General features: G+C 33.1%; 1 protein-coding gene across 6 annotated transcripts in view; it reads left to right on the top strand.

The window, feature by feature from the left end:
* The window catches only part of Robo1 (roundabout guidance receptor 1), a 1,045,885-nt gene that overhangs the window by 907,507 nt on the left and 119,174 nt on the right, over window positions 1–19,204 (top strand). For all 6 annotated transcript variants that reach the window (XM_058574582.1, XM_058574581.1, XM_058574578.1 and 3 more), the window contains one exon: window positions 801–958. In XM_058574582.1, the coding sequence (XP_058430565.1) occupies window positions 801–958 (158 nt within the window). The remainder of the gene's footprint in view (window positions 1–800; window positions 959–19,204) is intronic.

Below are 19,204 nucleotides of genomic sequence, written 5' to 3'. Positions count from 1 at the left end.
TATTTAGCAAACAACAGAGTTGTGATTTAGGACTTACTGATGCCAACTAATTTGAGATGGTTCGATGTTATCAAGATACTGAGGACAACTTTACCATATGAAGTATTCATGAATACATATTGTTTTAATTTTTCACATTTTATTCCTACAGTCACAAAGTGAATAACACTGCTTATCTTATAGCAGCTTAATACTGTATTAGTATCCAGTTGAGATTACAGTAATGAATTGTTCACGCCTCTAAACTATAGGGTTGATACTATATAAGTTAATAATCTTTCATTTTTTATTAATGTGTACATTTAAGTTATAATGATAATATAATCTTGAACATTAATTTGAGGTATCTGTAACATCTTTCAATTAATAATGTTTAGAATTATCTTTATTTTACTTTTAATATTTTGTGTGTATGTATACATAATTTATTTAACTGTAGAGAGCATCATCTTGATAAGTAAAAGGAACTATAATCATTAGCATCTGGAAAGAAAAAATGCAGGCGGTAGGCAGCAAAGAAATGCAAGTTAAAATGAACTCAAATGCTAACTGTGGAGGCACTAGGCCCCAGACTACATTCACCCACTGGCCTTTGAAGAATGTCAAATTACCCCTCCTGTGCATGCTAAGGCCAAATATCTTTATTACATTGAAGTTGTCTGTAAGTAGATATTCTTCAAGCTGCATTGTGATCGCTAATAGTAGTAATTTATTATAGTAAATGTCTCTTTTGCTGAAGTGCAGAGATAAGGATTGCATGTGTCACTATTGAGTACAATGATTTATTTTTGTTCCTACAGTACTACGGGATGACTTCAGACAAAACCCCTCCGATGTTATGGTGGCAGTAGGGGAGCCTGCTGTCATGGAATGCCAGCCTCCACGAGGCCATCCGGAGCCCACCATCTCCTGGAAGAAGGATGGCTCTCCACTGGATGACAAAGATGAAAGAATAACTGTAAGTACTTAACCAATAGCAGGAACATCTTCAGGTTTGACTGTACACATCTTCACCCTGCTCCTGTTCTTAGATGAAGACTAGCATTAGCTCTCATTTTTCAATTCTTCCTTAAAATAAATATATTTCAATTCTCTCTCTATAGACATGAAAATAAGTGAAGAAAATGCACGGTGTTTAGTTTAAAGATCAGTAAAAGTGAAACTATAATTTCAATTTTAATGTCTTGGAGTTAACACTTTTATGTGGATTTAATTATTATTGTAACTCAGGGCTTATAACATTTCCATGTATTACCATTAAAAGTGTTTCTCATAAAATTTTTAGTTATGTAGTATGTTTCCAGGAGGTCTCCTAAGTCACTTTAGGATTTTTTATATCTCTGTCTCTTTTTAAAATTGCTTTTCTGTTCCATAGAGTTTGATATTGTTTCTGAGAAATAAAATCTCATTCGTCATGAGTGTTAATGATGAATTTATCTCATAAAAGAAAACTGTGAGAGTAGGTGATTGAATTTTGAGTTCCTGCTCTGATCTAAGTAGAGAATTACATGATATGTAGTAGGTTGTGTGTTTTCTTCTTGATAGCAGTGCTTCTGTGTGACTTCATTGCTTGTTCTGTAGTGGTAGGTGTTCACTAACACACCTCCATCAACCAAGTTTTCATTGATTCTATGATTGTAAAATATCTCCCTTTACACTTTCCTTTTTTCTGCATGCGCTGATATCTGTCCTTTGTGAATTCATTTACCAAGAATCAAAGTTCCCTAGGAGAATATGTGTGTGAGTAAAGGTCACTGCTAAAGTTGTTGAAGAACACAGTTATAACATAAATCTTTTAAATGCCTGCACTATTTCTAAGCAACCAGCTAACTGATGAGTGTGCTAATTAAATAGGAGGAAAGAAGAGAAGGTTGTGGCAAAGTTCTAGGGACCTTAAAAGACAACCAAGCATTTTTTTTTTCTGCACTGATTTGAATTAGAATGAGCCTCAGGGGATTTTTGAAATTCTAGGGACTAGGGTGAGGATGACTCAGCTCTGTATTTAAGAGGTGTTGAGAAGTCACATGTCAAAGTGAAAACTACATGTGGAAAAGTTGGTTATGGGAAATGAAGCCCATAGCACAGGGGAATAGAGGGTGTAGGAACAAATGCTTCTCTTGTTAGTGATAACAAATTCCTTTTGGGTTTATGCACAATTAAGATAAGAATATTCTATCCTTAAACATGTATTCTAGATCATTTAATGATCATCATCTGTAATTCCCATTTCTCTGCCTTAATAATTCAAACACATTGAAACCATTATTATCCCTGATTTCCCTTATGTCTTTCCTGATTACCTATTTGTTTTCAATATAAATTAATGACAAAATTCTCAATGCCCCAGATGTATCATTAGACCAAAATTGGTGAGTGCCCTTGTGGAGTTTACATTCTAAAAGTGTATATACAGACAATACTAATTAAATGTTATATATGGTATGATACAGTATAATGTGTCTTGGAAAAATAAAGGAGTCAATATATAGAAGGATTCATTAGAGGTCCAGTAGGATTGAAATTTTCAATAGCCTGATCAGAGAATGTCTCATATGAAAAAAATGAGGAAGGAAACTCTACAAGTTTCAGGAAAAAAAGGTGTTCTAGGCAGACAAAGCAGAACATTCAAAGACCCTAAGGTGAGGTGCAACTAACACTGTCACTAAAGTGCTAAGTTAGTGTGGGTTGAATGGAGGGAACAACAGAGAGATTTGTAGAAGATAATGCCATGTGGGGACAGGTAGCGATTGCATAGGACTTTATAGTCATTGTGAATAGTTCAGCTTTTCTTCTAAGTAAAATGGGAAGAATCAGAGGTTTCTCAGAAAAAGCCTTTGCTGTCTCCAGAACACACAGAAGGTGGCAATGTCAGAGGCAGGAAAGCCAGGTGGGAGTTTTGTTAATCAGGGCAAGAGGGAAATGATGGTTTTAACTGGTATGCTAGGAATGGAGGTTGTGAGGAGTGATTAGAGTCAACATAAACTGAGAAGCAACAGCCAAGAGTATTTGCTAATGGATTAGATATGGCTTATGGAAAAAAAGAAAAGTCAAGCATTGCCTTCATTGATTGGTCTGGGTAGTGAAAAGGTGCAGACATCTTTTTTTTTAATATAACTTTATTTATTTATTTATTTTTATGTGGTGCTGAGGATCAAACCCAGGGCCTTGCAATGCGAAGTGAGCGCTCTACTGCTGAGCCATAAACCCATTCCCTTGATGTTATTAACTGTCATGCAGATTATAGAAGAAGATTTGGGGCAGGACATACCAGGGGTTGTTTTTGACAAGAGAGTTTTGAAATACTTATATATATCCAAGTCAAATGAGCAGTTGGATATGTAAATCAGAAATTCAGAGTTGAGGTTGAGGCAGGAGAAAAAATTAAGTTGTGGTAGATATGTGAGTACTCATTCCTATGTCATCCTCCCTGTCTCCTGAGATCTTGAGCAGACCTAATTGACTGTTTCAGATTTATGGGCTCTGAGTGAATTAAAGAAATTATCAGTAGTTGAGTGAAACCAGGAATGCTCTTCTTCACTGCTCTGCAAACAGGGAAGCCACATGTTTTAGGTGGAGCAGCTACAACATGGAGGACACTTTGAGAGCTTCAGCCCCTGAATTATGTGCAACAGAGCTTTTGCCCCACCTCTATCTTCTGTGATCAACATGAGGAATGAATGAGCAACAAATTGTCGCTGTATTAAATCATTTGAGAATTTCTTACCATGGTATAATGCAGCCAATCCTGATGAATTTGCAACTCATCAGTGTGTATACATCATTTGGAGACTGACATTATCCAGGGAGTGGTTATGCATAGAAAGAAAGAGGTCTAAGGCCATGATCTCAGGGAGAAGAGGCAGAAAGACCAGCAGAAACTGAGAAGGATTAGTCAATGAGAAAGGAAGAAAACCAGAGGGCAGCCACCAATATTGCATTTTAAGGAGGTGTCAGCAGTAACTGAGTCAACTGTAGCTGGTAGATAAAGTACTATGAAGATTGGTAATTAACCATGGGAATTATTGACTTGGTGGTCAATCATGGATGACCCTTCTTATGCTGTATCTCATAAATTATATAAAAATAAAAGTGATTGTAATCTCATATGTTAAAAAGGTTCATGTTAATTTTGAAGGATGTTTTGTGTGTGCACCTGTGTGTATTAGTTTTTTTTGTATCATTCACAGTTTAAACTGCTGTAGTAAATCTGAATTTAAAAAAAAAAATCTTGGAATGTCCTACTGTATCATATATTGAATGAGACAAAATTTTATGGTTTATGTGAAAATGCTTAATTTATTATAATATCTTTATTTACTTTTTCTGTCTAGAAGGATGCTATCTTCTAATTTAAAAAGCATCAGTCCCCAGTCACATGAGTAGCTTGAAGTCAATATAAGAATCACTTCTAATCGGGAATCAAACAATTTAGAGTTGTAATAACCTATGACTATGAAACGATGGCAGGATGAGAATGTATAAATAATTTTAAAATCATTTGAATGCTGCCAAAATGATGATCCACTATAGTGTTCCATATGCCAGGAAGTTGTAACATCTGAAACTTTTACTATTTCTGTGACCATCTGTGTGTTTTGTGTAAATTATGACTGTTGAACTGATAAAACACTAGAGGTAGAAAGCACATTTATACATTTGGGGAAATGAATAGATTAAAAACTGGCAGTTTGGTTTCAAACCCAGTGTTTTTATTTAGATCAAAATTGTTTTTTTGTTTTCTTTTCCTCCTTTAGGCAAAACTAAAATTGAGTATTTCAAACTTAGATCATAAATGGAATGCTTGAATTTTTTCTAATACTTCTTTAAAAAAATTGAAAATAAATTCTTAGGAGATGTTGGTTACAGATACTTTATGTGAGTCTTTTTTCCTAAGCTTTGTATTCAAATGATTGTTTTCATTTCTGTTACTAGTGTACTTTGCCAAATGTGTTGAGTACGAATGAACAGAAGATTAAAGCACATTACATTTTTATGAAAGGCAATTGAAAATTGCATGGTTATTGCTACAGTTTTTGTTATAGGAATTTCTAGAGTTCTTTAATGTGGTGACTTTCTTTGTTGAAAATTTGAAGTACACATCTCCAGCTGTGAGAACAAAGACACACCCTGCAAAAAGGGGAAATATGTAATTGAATTGTAGCTGCACCTGTATTTTTGATATTCTTAAGTCATTTCTTTCTACATTGGCTTGGATTCTGAGCCAAATCTTAGGTCCATGATGATTATAAACCAAGAATATATAAATCACCTTTTCTTATTCCTCTACATGACAAGAGGATCTTTTAAAACCCTTCTGGCATGCTTTTCTTAGAATAAAAGATGTCTTAGATAATATTTGCCTCTAGTTGTTTCTTAGACATGAATATTTACATTTATAGTTAGACACAGAAGTAGTTTAACTTAGAGACTAGTTTCAATTGACTTACTTCATGTGTTTGCAACTTAAGAATAAATGATATTTCGTCAATAAAGATGAATCAGAGGAATAAAGTCTTCCTTTTTGATGTACAAAAGCATTCCTATGAATTGCACAAGAAGGAATGTGCTTCTTTTATTGAACTACATTTTGGAAATATTGTATTTAAGTTCAAGATATTTTGTAGGAGTGCAAAAAAGAGAATGATAATATTTAAAAAATAGTGCACAATATTTTCCTGCTCAATCAAAAAATGAAAATTACTCTTGAATTAAGTAAGAAGTTAAATTTACTATAAAGTAGACATGACAAATATTTTCCTAGATTATAAAAGGTCGTAAATATTCATGATGATGGTCACTTACAGGATTAGGTAGAATAAAGGTTGATATGTAGATTATTAAAGGCCCAAGGAAACCTTCAGTATAATTTTGGATTTCTAAATAGAATGAGAGATAAATTGTCAGATAAATACTGAAAGTTTTGGAATTAGTGAAGAGAGAGGAAAAATATACTCATGGTAAAAACATTGTTAAGAGGTATAAAGTTTATTAAAATTTGTAACTTATTTTACAATTGTTGGCTTAGATTGCATGATTATTAGTATGGTTATGTTAATGAAAAAATCAGTTTGTTTTACATTAGTGCAGTTTTGGAGAGATTCCAACACAATTTCATAATGACTCCAGACATCAGTTTGGTATTCTGTCTGTTGAGCTTCTATAAAGCTAATGCTCTAGTGGTAGCTACAGGAATTGCAGGCGTAGACAAGGAAGGAAATTGTCAATTTGTTATGGAGGATAGCTTATAAAAAATTTATTTCCTTGATTTTTAGATGCATAATAAATGTATTTATAAACTAAAATATTAAGGTACCCAATGGCATCCACATGACAATTGATGAAACAAGAGCAATTGTGGTCAGCTGTCCATATCTGTGGTCTCTATATCCATAGACTCAACCATCCACATGTTGAACACATTCAGAAACAAAAAAAAAAAAAGGAAGGGGGGGGATTTGTAATGATCATATACAGATTTTTTCTTATCATAATTTCCTAAACAATACAATATATTAATGTTGAACCTGACATTTATAATGTACTAAGCATTGTAAGCAATAGAAGATTTAAAGTATAGAGGAAGTTATGCATAATATATATGCAGTACTCCACCAATTTGAGCCTTCACAGATTTTGGTATCTGAAATGGGTCTTGGGACCAATCCCTCACAGACACTGTGGAACAAACATATGTTACTTGCCTTAACATATAATAAATGTGAGATAGCAAATTTATACCACTGTATCAATAAAACAAAATGATAGTTGTATGTATTTATGTGTAAGATCTGATAATTGATGAATAGAAATTAAACATTTTTAGATTAGTTAAGTGAATATTGATAGAAATGATAGTACATTCTCAACACTTGGTACTTAATACCTATGAAATGTTTATTGAATGTTGCAAGTTAACATTTCAAAGCTTGTATTCAACACTTCTATTTAAATATATCACATAAATGAATTTGAAAAGTACTTCATTTTTAACCTAAAATTTTCCAAACACATGTAAAGCTTTAGAAACAGTTATTGTACGAACATCAATAATGTATTAGCTATTAAGTATTGAGAATTTACTGCATATTTAATGCTTTATATTATCTCATTTCATTTACTTGATCACTTAATGAATAAGCTATTTTATTTCCAGTTGTGCACAGTTACCTCACAATTCAGTTTCCCTGGGAAAACAAGATGTTGGTGGTAAGATGTTGGTGGTAGTAGGAACTTAACGTACCACTTCCTATGTGCTAAGCCCCATTCTGATCATTCTGTGTACATATTGACATGTTTAACCTAAAGACACCACTGTCAGAGAAAGTTTGCTAGTGCATTAGCTGATTCCAAATTGGTTTGTAGGAGAGAGGGACAACAATTTGGGAACTAGTTTTGTTTGTTGATAACACTTTCTACAGGGTCCTATAGATTTTGCTACATATATGATGATTTTGATAGGCAGTCAATGTAAATTTCAACTCAGGATGACTATGTCTCTTAGCTTCCACTATAAAATATTGTCTTTTATTTGAAAGGGTATGGAGATGTTATGGTAATCTTGAAATTGGGCTTGTTAATTTCAATAATTAGTTCATATTATCTCCAGTAATGAAATCTTATAGCATAACAAAGATCTATAAAATTTGGTAAGTTTAGTAATTTCTCAAAAGATGGCACAGGAGTCGTCAAATTCAACCTAAGATTATAGCTCAGATAAACTGTAATTATTTATTCTAAAGACTAGGAGTTTTACCTAAAAAATTATTAGAGATTATATACAGAGGATAATAATTAACTTGTTTCTCATTTGGCAATTAGGGAAAGAAAAATTGATATCCCAAATGATATTGTGAATCAATAAGTGATTCAACTGAATTTACATTTTAGTTAGCAGTCCAAGCTGTGGAGCAACAAGCTTCTAAAAGCATCAGTTGCATACATTTTGAAAGTTATTGCTGAAAGGATTAAGCAATTATGAGAAATTATCTAATAAATGGGAAGTTAATTTAGAGAAAAAATTAATTGATTTAGTGGTTTGGTAATTTTGTGTAGATGCAATAAAACATAGTAAATACAAAACAGTGTACATGGTAAATTTTGCCTGAACTCAATTATGAAATTCTAGGATGATTTTCTTCATAATGATTCTGTCATTTTTTTCTGATGATTTTATTTTAGTATTAAAAAGGACAGCTTGAAAGACATTAGTCTTTTCATGTTTGAAATTCTTAGCAGGCGTAACCCTTTGTGACATAAACATTTTTGAATAATTTGTATTATTCTTTTGAGATAAGCTGTCTTTGATTTTTTTACTATTCTTCCTGCCTGTCCTTAAAGCAGTCTTAAGAGTTTTACTTGATTAAAAAAATAATTTAGGTGGTAGGGAAATGATCTTTTATAAGTTATTTATTTCCATCAAATCTATAGTTCAGTCTTAAACCATTTTGGGGGGCAATTTTATCTACTTGTAACTTTTTCCCCTCCTTTCTGGATCCTGTGTATCTTTGCAAGTTTCTTTGATTTCCCTTGTTGGTGTGATATTTTGGTAAAAAGCAGCTGACTCATATCCCATCCAAATCCCCAGTGTCCTCCAGATCCTTCACAAATTTGGCATTCAGCCCACTCCTTGCCAATTGCTTCCTTTCCTCCCAATTCCCACATGTCTCCCTCCTAAACCATCTGCTCCTCCTTCCTTCCTTTGATTAGTGCTTTCATCTGGTCTTCCAATTTCTTTCATTGTTCAGTGTCTGTAGCTTCCTTTCCTTCTCCTCTTCCCTAGAGGAAATGAACACACTTAATGCAGCTGATGTCATGGAGCTCCTCTTCCCTGAGAAGTTAAATTTGCTTTCCTGCAAAATAAATAAGTAGTTCTGTTGTGTGAAGGTCAAAGGAAACTGGGGGGCGATAAGCCAGAAGTAGATTTTTTCCCCCTGTGTATCTTACCAAAAAAAGGTCAATGCACATTATATATTTTATATCTTATAAAAAGTTAAATTTTAAATTAAGTGTATTTAAATATAAGTGTAAGTTAAACTAACATAATTCTTGTATATCACTAATAACAGGAAGAAATGAGTTAAAAAATGAATTCATTTCTTATCCTGAATTTTTAAATTTCATAACTGAAAACACTGGATTAATAGAATACAGCATAGGCTTGCACATTATAACACTGCGTTATAAGGTTTTCACTACTGTTAAATGTATGATCTTAAGAAAGACATTTGAACTCCATGCATTTCATTGTTTGCATCTGCCAAATAAATTGCCTAATAGTACCTATGTTAGCTTACTTAGTTATCATAGGAATACAATGAGAAAATACATGCTATTGTAACACACACTCTACATATTTGTAATGAGTTCTCTGGGTTAGTAAAGCAGTATGAGCTCCATTATGTATTTAGTTATCAAAAACTTGATGGAGAAGGAAAATCAGGGACATTTGTACCATAATAATTCCAAATGTCCCAGATAACCAAGATCATTTGAATGTATATGAAAAGAAATCCAGCATTATATCTCCTCTCTCCTTGTTTGTATCTATATGTGATCCACAACTTTAAGAGTATTTTCAGTTTTCACAGAATCACCATGGGTGAATATTATGAGTAATTAAAGAATTTAGACTACTATTAAAATGAAGAAACTTTTAAGTTCTATGTTCACCTTTGTTGTGCAATGAAATAGTCAACTGGTGATTCCACAAGGGAATTAAGCCCTAATGCTCTAAGGCATCCATGGTGTTATGAATCAACTGTTTTCCCATGGGTCTAGAACATTTTAGTTATGAACTATCCTTAAGAGAATTGAGAAATTCTGTGATTCAGATGAGAAAGGCTGGTTTATCTTCCCAAGGAACACCCTGAACCTTACCACAAATTCATAAATCTACTTAATAATTGCATATACACTTATCATGTCTGGACACTAAAACCAGAAAAACATAAATGCAAGCATTCCTTACTTAGTTGAGAAGCCAAAGCACTCTTTGAAAAGATGATAATGAACTAAGGCATTCTCAGTTGTAGCACACAAGTTAATTTATATCACAGTACAATTATTAATATAATTCTGATGAACATTTGATGGTTACTCTAGTTTTTCAGTATTCATTTACTAGATGTTCATGTACAGACTTGGATATCAGAGCTTCACAGATTTATGAAAGTCTTTTTTTTTGCACATGCTATTCTATATGCCTAGAATATTCTGCCTCCTCCACCCCTTTGTCTAATTCACTCATTTTTCAAGTTCCAACTTAAAGGTATTGTCTTCAGGAGAATGTTCTACTGAATCCTACCACAGTTACTTTTTTTTTTTTGCCAAGTATTTTACTTCTAATGTGTTCAAATCATGATGTATGTATTACTTATCTAACATGCCTAAGACACATTTCAGGGCAAGCTGTATTCCTTGTATGTGTCTTATGGTAGGAGCTCAGTATATATATAATTTCTTGAGAAACTGTTAAATGAATGAAATATTAATCAGAAATAATGTCTTGTAAAATACCCTACATTGAAAAGTTGCTAATTTGAACATATTTGATTTTCTTAATTTTATTATCATGCACAATTATGTATTTGTTTTCCTCAATTCGCATAATATAGAACAACAATATCCTTGCCCCAGTTACTGGTTTCCATTGGTTTAACAATAGGAAATATTACACAGATTATTTGAACACATATGTTACCTTAAGTGTGGCTTACGGCTATTCACAGAACCTTATGGATGGTGCTGATTTGAGAGATTGTGAATAGGCAATCTCTTTCATTTTTGGGGAATGAAAGGGAAGCCAGGGAAGTTGATTTATCCTGAGTCACATAATGGATTAGTCTTAAATCTGGAATAAGTGGCAAACCTCTCCATATAGATTTCTTTCTGTTTATACCTTTCTCATGACAAATTAGGTCAACCCATTTAAAACAAGACTTAACTTTGATTATGATATAGATTAACAAAAAAGCCACAAATACAGTGCTTTACTGGATTTATTTCAGACAATTTCTTGACTTGCTTTGTACCCTAAATTCAGTATTTCCTATTTTGGCACTGGTACTAAAATGATATATGAAATACATAGGGTTTAACAACATTATTTATTTCTTTATTGGTTGGCTACAATCAATAATGGCTTTGGGGTTTTTTTATTATTATTCTGTATATTCTGTTTGTTATTAGAAAAAGGTCCAATTCATCTTAATTGAATGTCTGAGTTCACCTCACAATCTCATTGACAAAATTACAGCAATTTACATAGTAATTTAATTTATGGCCATGTTGGTAAAAAAAAAAATCTCTTATGTCTGACGTTGTTTTTTGAGCCCCACTAATAATCAAACCTTGATCAAATCCTTTAATTTGTTAAAATATTAAGGTTATAGTATCTTCTCTGCATAATTTTCAGGATTCTTATGAGAATCAAGTCATAGTAGTTGAAAGTATTTTGAGGAATAACAGCCTCATTGTAAGCTTATTTTTAGTACTCCTTATCTTTAACTTCAACTAATGTTCTCTCTGTACAATATTAATGATATAGAGAATCCAGAAACCAAAAATATTTAATGTCAGTGATTAAAATTTAAATTGAATATATAGTAGGAAAAACTACCCCAAACCTGTAACCCTGTGGTACATCCTGTTTTAACCAATTTACAAGTATCTATCAATTTTATGCCTTCTTTGTATGACATATGCCTTTAGTAGCGTCCAGTTTAGGGTCTGCATGCCATTTCCCCACCCCACTCCAGGTGCTTCAGGATACCTAGTTATAATTCCTTACAAAGCCCTTAGAAGTCCAATTAAACTGATTCAAGGACCATAGAAAGGTTTTCAGTGCTTAGATGCAAAAAGTAGTACAAGCCAAAGATTGCCAGATAGCGTGTTTTATAGTGTGTTTTGGTCACTTTGGGAAGTGATATGTATATTTTAAGTTTCTTTTAAATATCGAAATGGACTTCCATCTGAGAAATGTCTTCACATATGTGAAAAATCTGAGTAATCTCAAACAGTTTGGGTATTGTTCAATATTGGTGTTTTATGCTGTTTTGATTGTTGCCTGCTGTCAGTATTCTGATAAATCTCTTGAGATTATTCTCCTCATTTTTTTTTCTCACAAATAGTTATCCTCAAAACCAGTTTTGAATGTTTTCCCAAAGCCTAGTCCCACCCAAGTTGTGTTCAGTCAGAGTCCCATTAGGCAACATAGAGGACTGCCTGACGGGTCTGCCTACACTGCCTTCCATATGGAATCTTGCCAACTCTTTTGAAATTACTGGGCCAAAGCCTGGGGTGGAAGTGTGCTGCTGGTCAGCATCCATGATTCTTCAATCAGAGTAGCTCTTCTAGAAAGCAAAAAAAATGTCTCAGAAATTCAAGTAATAAGCCAAAAAATAGTTGGAGCTCATCATTCAAAGTAATTATCAATAGAGTACACTAAGCAGAAATATTATAACTCTACAGACTCAACACACATGGCCAAATGACAATGCTTGTAACAGAAATTTGAGATTAGTTTACTATTCCACCAGAGACAGCAGACTTGCAAATGTAGTTTCCTCTTTTATTTTTTTCCTTACAATATATGCTTACTCAAGCAGCTGAGTTTCTTCAGTTTCTAAGCACTTTGATATATCTGATCAGGCCATTACATTTCTCCAAATGGCCAAGGACTAGTGGAATTTTACTACTGCCTGGGAGCACTTTGTTTAATTATAGGTTAGTAGTTTGCCAAATTAAAGGCACACTCTTTTGTGGGTTCAAGGATGGTGTCCTAACCAGTTTAGTTTATTTTCAGTGTTCTATTAATCACAGATGAGCTGCTTCCCTAAACGTATAGTTTAAAATTTATTTTAAAGCAGTGCTTACAAATCTTACGTTTAAAATTGGGAAAAATTTAAATGAAATCAGAATATTTTTTGGTAAATTTCTCTTTTTTAAAAAATTGACTTTTCCAATTGCTTTTAGTCTTTGTGATTGTTCATGAGGACCCAAACAGCATGTGTTTCTTTCTGTTTACATAAAACCAAATGAATGGCAATCTTTCTTTTTTTTTTCCCAAGTAGTACATTTTAAAAATGCACTTATTGTACAAGGAATTCTATCCTTAAAGCAGAGTCTAAAGTGCAGAAATTGAATATACTTTTAAGGCTCAAGTTTTAAACAATTTTAAATCTGAGCCTTTTAAAGGGAGCTGGGATTTCCTTTTCATTATTTATAATTGGCCAAGGTTAACTTTATCTGTTTCTTCATCTTGGCCACATTATCACTTTTATTTAAAGATTCTCTCTTAAAGGATAATCCTAAATTTTATGCTGAGGCTGAGGTCTCCTCTAATCTAGTGTTGATTGTGCATTTTCTTTGTTTAAAGGCTAGTTGCTTTAACCAAATAGTTATCAGGAACATCTGACCACTTCAGTTTTTTATCTCCTTGAAACTAAAGAATTTGATAATATGATAAATCGTACACTTGTAAAATAATGTGGTGTGCATTAACAAAATTGCTACCAGATGGTGCAGGTTTTCTCTTCTTAAATCTTACAAATCTAGGTGATCACAAAGCTTTAAAGGCCCATCACATTAGAAACAGGCTCATGTTTAAGAGCATTGTCTTGTATGGGGGAAATTTCAAGAGTATTTGAGCTCAATCTATATAATACTGGCTGAAAATAATGGAAATTTGTCTCTTTGAGTGGATAAAGTGTAATTTAGTAAGGAATCCATTATTTCTTATGTCTTTGCTTTTAACATACACGGTGTCACTCTTCTCTCACTTGGATATATCACATCACCATATTGTACCAGACATTATGCTTATAGAAGATCATGTCAGATTTTCTCATCTTTATTAGGGAAGCTTGTAAATATTCTGTTTACACTTTAAACATGCTACACTCATAATCTCAGGTTTATATGGGAATAGGAGAGCAATTCCTCTGAATAAAAACTAATGTGAGTATTTAACTATATTTGCTCCTGCAAATGAAATGTGCATGTGTGAAATGTAAATATGCACATTTTTTTCTGATGACAACTAGATGGATTAAGGGCAATTAGGTTGGCTGTTCACATCAAGCAGGCTTAACTGTGGGGTGAATATGATGGAAAGTGGACTCTCAATCTGACATACTCAGGGAGTCAACAGATCACACCTGTTTTTTCCTCCTGTCGTTCGGTGTTGGGATCTACATATGTGCAAGATACTGCTAGTTTGTGGAATTGGCATGGGAAGCATTTGTTTTCTACCTAAAAGAAAGTCATCTACAGAAACTTTTCTTTGGACTTATCCAGAATGGGCTCCGATACACTTACTAAATGATCTGGAGCAAATTTCTGATATTCTCTGAACCTCAGTTTTCTCATCCCAAAATAGGAAAATATACTTTTCCCTGCAAGAATATTGTAAAATTAAAGAATATGCACATAACAGTACCTTGTGGATGGCAGGTGTTAGGACATTAGTACATCACAGTTCTTATTACAGCAATAATATATATTTTTAATAAATTCATTAGTGTATTTATTAAATTTACCACAGATTTACTGATGCATTGTTCATGGGTTTGCAGAGAAAACCATCAATTACAGTTTTTTCAGATGTTATGTTTCAACAAATTATGCAATTTGTTCTCTAAAATTTCTGTTGAAATGACAGAAATTTAAATTTTGTTATTTTGGTGTGTAGTGGTCAGAATTTCAATTTGTTTTCTGTAATGTAATATAAAATAGTGTGTCTTAAACATAAATTCTAAACTATTAATGCTTTTTCTGAAGAGATGAGGACTGAAAAGTGTAAACACTTCTACATAGCCAATCTCTGTGAAAAACACAGATAATTTTATTTCTACATAAAAGGTTTGCATTTTAAATGCCAAAGTTTAGGTAAAGTACTTGTCATCATGGAATACATATTCTATGTTTAAAAAAAGAAAGAGGTAAGAAACTTTTCCAGTGGTTTTACTTTGACCATTAATCTTTCCTATGGCTGATATCCCTTCTTCCAGAAACTTTCCCACCCCTTAACACGGGAATTCCTAATTAGGTGTTTTTATGAAAGCAACTGAGGATTCAGGAAATCTTGATTTTTTTTTCAATTCAAAACTGCAACAATGCAACCTAGACTTGGATCAGAAACAATTCAAAATACCAATATCCCTTAATATTATTTACCCCACATTTTCTATTCAGTATGCATTTTGTCCCAGTCATGGAACTGGACCATTTATTGAGTGAGAAAGGATATCTCAAATACCAATCCAAACAACTTTTGAACTACTTTTTAGGTAGATTTAATTTTCCCATTAATTTTGTTTTCAGAGATAACTATGGAGTCAGAGGTGGGCAGGATGCATTTATTTTAACCTTTTATTTGCCCACGAGTTAATCATTAGTTCTCAGGCAATGGTGAGAAGTATCTGTAGATAAAACTGTAGCTTTATTTAACCTATAGAAAAGTTCCTGTAAGTTCCATTTCAAAATTTTCTTCCAAAGATTATATTTTCTTCCTTATATGGGGGAATTTGTCTACCTGCTTCCTCTTTGGAAGCACATAGATACATTTTCATTTATATTACCATGTAGCGTAGGGGCACATGGGAGTTATTTATCTTCTTATCATGTACCCTTTATAAAATGAGCCACAAATTTGCCAAATAACTGAGCTAGATTCTAGCATAGTCTTGTGATCAATAAAAGAGAGTGAAGCAACTGGCCATATGTATATTGAATCTCTGACTCTGGCCTGATGAGCCCTGACTTCTGATTAATCAATTAAGCTTGTCACATGCTCTTCTTGCTCCCCATTGATGCTTTGGGATTAAAATACCACAGAACAGAAATGAGAGTTTATTTCAATTTGCAACTATTTTAGACATGTTCATACTTCTACAGAGTGTTAGTTAATGATATTGAACTACTTTGTTGCTCTTTTGTAGTTAAAATTAAAAATATGGTTTTGTAAATTTTGTCATTCTAAATTTCTGAATCCAAGAATCCCTGGCATACACAGCCAGATTGACTTTGTCTGCCATGGCTTTGTGTCTTCTTCAGAATATAAGTGAATTTAAATTTCCAGAGGAGAAAATTACCCAGGTCTCTGGAAAAGGCATTATCTTAGCAAGGTATTTGGTAGTGAGAGAAATTCTCACACTGGAACAAAACTATAGAGAACAACTAAGCTTAAGAACCCATAGAGGAAAAATAGGGATTTACTGTTGGAAAAGTATTTTCAGCTGGTGAACTTATAACTCCAAAGAGCCAAGAGTTTAAAAATGAGCTTTTCTTCCTTCAACTACTATGAACATTTGTCATCTTTATTTCTAGAGCATAGTCATAATTCCTCCATAGATTTTAGGTTCAGTCTGTTTTAGCAGTGACTGTATGTAAATTCAGAATTATAGCCAGATGGTTGGATGAGGTGATAAAAAGCAAACCTGGTTTTGTGGGAAAGTGAAAATTGCCCATAAGACTTTGTTTTTACCTTTGAAACAACGGGACATTGTTTCATGAGACCTGTGAAGGAAATAATACATTAACTTTAATAGCTGTAAGCTAAATTAATTTTTCATATCCATGCTGAATACTGCCATGTAATCTGTCCAGAATTTTCATAGAGGTAAAAACCAATCAGCTTTTTTTTGCTTTTAGGAGATAGCTAGCAAAGGATATTTTATTAGAAAACCACTCTTTATATTGCATGCTTTTTATAGGATTCACTTTTAGGTTCCAGTATTAATGACTTGGGAACCAGACACCTGGGGAATCTGCTAAAAGGCTTCCTTGAGTCATCTGCTTTGCATTTCGTCAGCACTCATTTCCCTTGTCTGTCCCTAGTTTAGAATACTATAAATTAGGGGGTGATTTCTCGGTTGATTGCTTTAGACTACATACCTCTGAGTGGCCCAAGAAAATGGGTTTGCAAGAGAAAATGCCAAACTCAAGTCTTTGTTCTGGCTTTGAGCCACACTTAAGCAGTCAAAATAAGTATATTTAAAGAAGCCTGTGTTTCTTCTTTCTTTTATTCTTTGTAAAGATTAGGATTCATTAAAAAGGTACTCTGGTGATATAGTAGATAGATAGAAAGGTACTAATTTATACCTTCACAAAGAAAATCATCTTTTCTCTTTAAGTTAAATATGTCTCTCTGCAGGGTGGCTCTCACTTGCCTGCAATTAACAATACAGCTCTTTCTGGTGTAGACTATAATCAAATTATCATAGGTGTGCTTCTGCAGCAGCAAACAGCCAACTACCAATTTATAAATTGCTAAGAGGAAGAAATGAAAAGTTTAATAGGAAAAATGAAAATAACAGAGAAATGCAGCTGCCATAGTCCTAGGCAGCAACTCTCCCTGGCCTGCGTGCTCAGCTGGCAGCTCACCAAGCTGTGTAGAGAGCCGCGTGTTCCCACTGGGATAATTGCTTTTTCTGCATGAGTCTCTTGCTGCTTCTCTCTGATGATCAAGTGTGTTTAAACTCCTGGCTGAATTCATGTTGGTTTTCAAATGGTATTGTAAAGTGTACCAGCAAACAAATGAAACTGGATCATGTTCTCTTGTATCTGTGTAGTCCAGGCAAACATGGGACACCAATGGAGAGCTCCTAATTGCCTACTTTTCTCTCAATTCCATTCCTAAGAGAATAATCGAAACACTTATAAGTTAATTTTTTTTTCTCCTTGTAAAGCTGTCCACTTTATGTCACCTGGAAAAATTTAGTATAGCCCTTAGACTGATTTCAGTTGGCTGCTTTCAGTTTTCTTTACAGGACCTATATACTCACCCAGCATCCTTTTGTTAGACAAGATGTGTGTGTGTGTGTGTGTGTGTGTGTGTATTTGCAAATCCCAGAGGTGTTATATATATATATTTTAAATAGACTGTGAAAGATGAAATACATTTTGTTTTAAAATTGACTGGTGAATGGATTAGTGAAATCAACATTAATCTTTAAAAATCAAATTGAATATTTTTTACAATATGATTGAAACCTCACTGGTAAACAAACAAACAAATAACAACAACAACAAAATCAATCTGGTCAATATTAGCATTCCTCTATTTTTCTTAGTTTGACCTATCTCAGGGTACAGATACTCTCAGTTTATATAATTGTCACGAGAACATGTAGCTTCATCTCCTGGCCTCTGGACAAGCAACATGAAACCAGGTATGTTCCAATCAAGACATACTTAAAACCATGTGTGTGTTCTTATTCCTCCTCATCCTCCTCCCTCTTCTCCTCCCCCCCCCACTCATCTCTCCAATAGGCCTATGAAGCAGAATGAAATAGGAATAGGGAGATATGAAAAATTTGTGGAAAATGAAATGAGAGTCAGTAGCTTTCATGAAAACTAGAAAGAGTAAATAAACTTTAATAAACTTTGCTTGCCTTGAGGAATAACTGATTTCACTTCCCTTGGTTTATTTTTTATATTTATCTAAAATAAAACTTGTGCTTGGAGACTTAAATATGAATTTATTTTGCAGTGGATGTACGATATCATTTAAAAGTGTTATTTTGTGTGCTAAACTTAATGTAAGCAGAGAATGTTAAAATTAATTTCTTGAGATACATATGTTTTTAAACACATTTTTAGTTGTTAATGGACCTTTATTTTATTTATATGCCATGCTGAGAATTGAACCCAGTGCCTCACACATGCTAGGCAATCAATCTACCACTGAACTAAAACCCAGCCTGAAATACATATACTTAAGAGAAGTGACTAGAATAAAAGATATAAACCTTATGTCAATGATTTTTGATGGTGGAAATTTATCAAAAATTTTAATTTTTATGTAATAAATACAATAAAAGTCAGATCTCAAGGAGAAAAGCAAAATTATTAATGTGTGTATTCAGAAATATAAAGTACATACATATAATATTAAGCAATAATTAATAAAAACATGAAATCATTTAATACTGTGTCTTCTTTAAAACTGCTTTTATTGTACTACTTACCTGGGGATATGAGTAAGAAATGTGGCCAAATGAGAAATACTATATTTTCTCTGATATTATATAAGATCAGAAATATCTGAAGTATTTTTTACTTAATTATATTGTTTTAGATTGCTGATGAGTCTTTATGGATTGTTTATCCAATCCTTTGTCTATTATTTGTACAATGTAATTATGCTACCAGTGTTTTTGCTTGATTTAGAGTGCAGCAAAAGATGATTATTTTTGAAAGAAAG

This window comes from Marmota monax, unplaced genomic scaffold (assembly GCF_021218885.2).
Source record: "Marmota monax isolate L192 unplaced genomic scaffold, Marmota_monax_Labrador192_F-V1.1 WCK01_AAM20220418_F8-fsc00016, whole genome shotgun sequence".
NCBI lineage: Eukaryota > Metazoa > Chordata > Mammalia > Rodentia > Sciuridae > Marmota > Marmota monax.
This window is presented reverse-complemented; position numbering and strand designations above follow the sequence as displayed.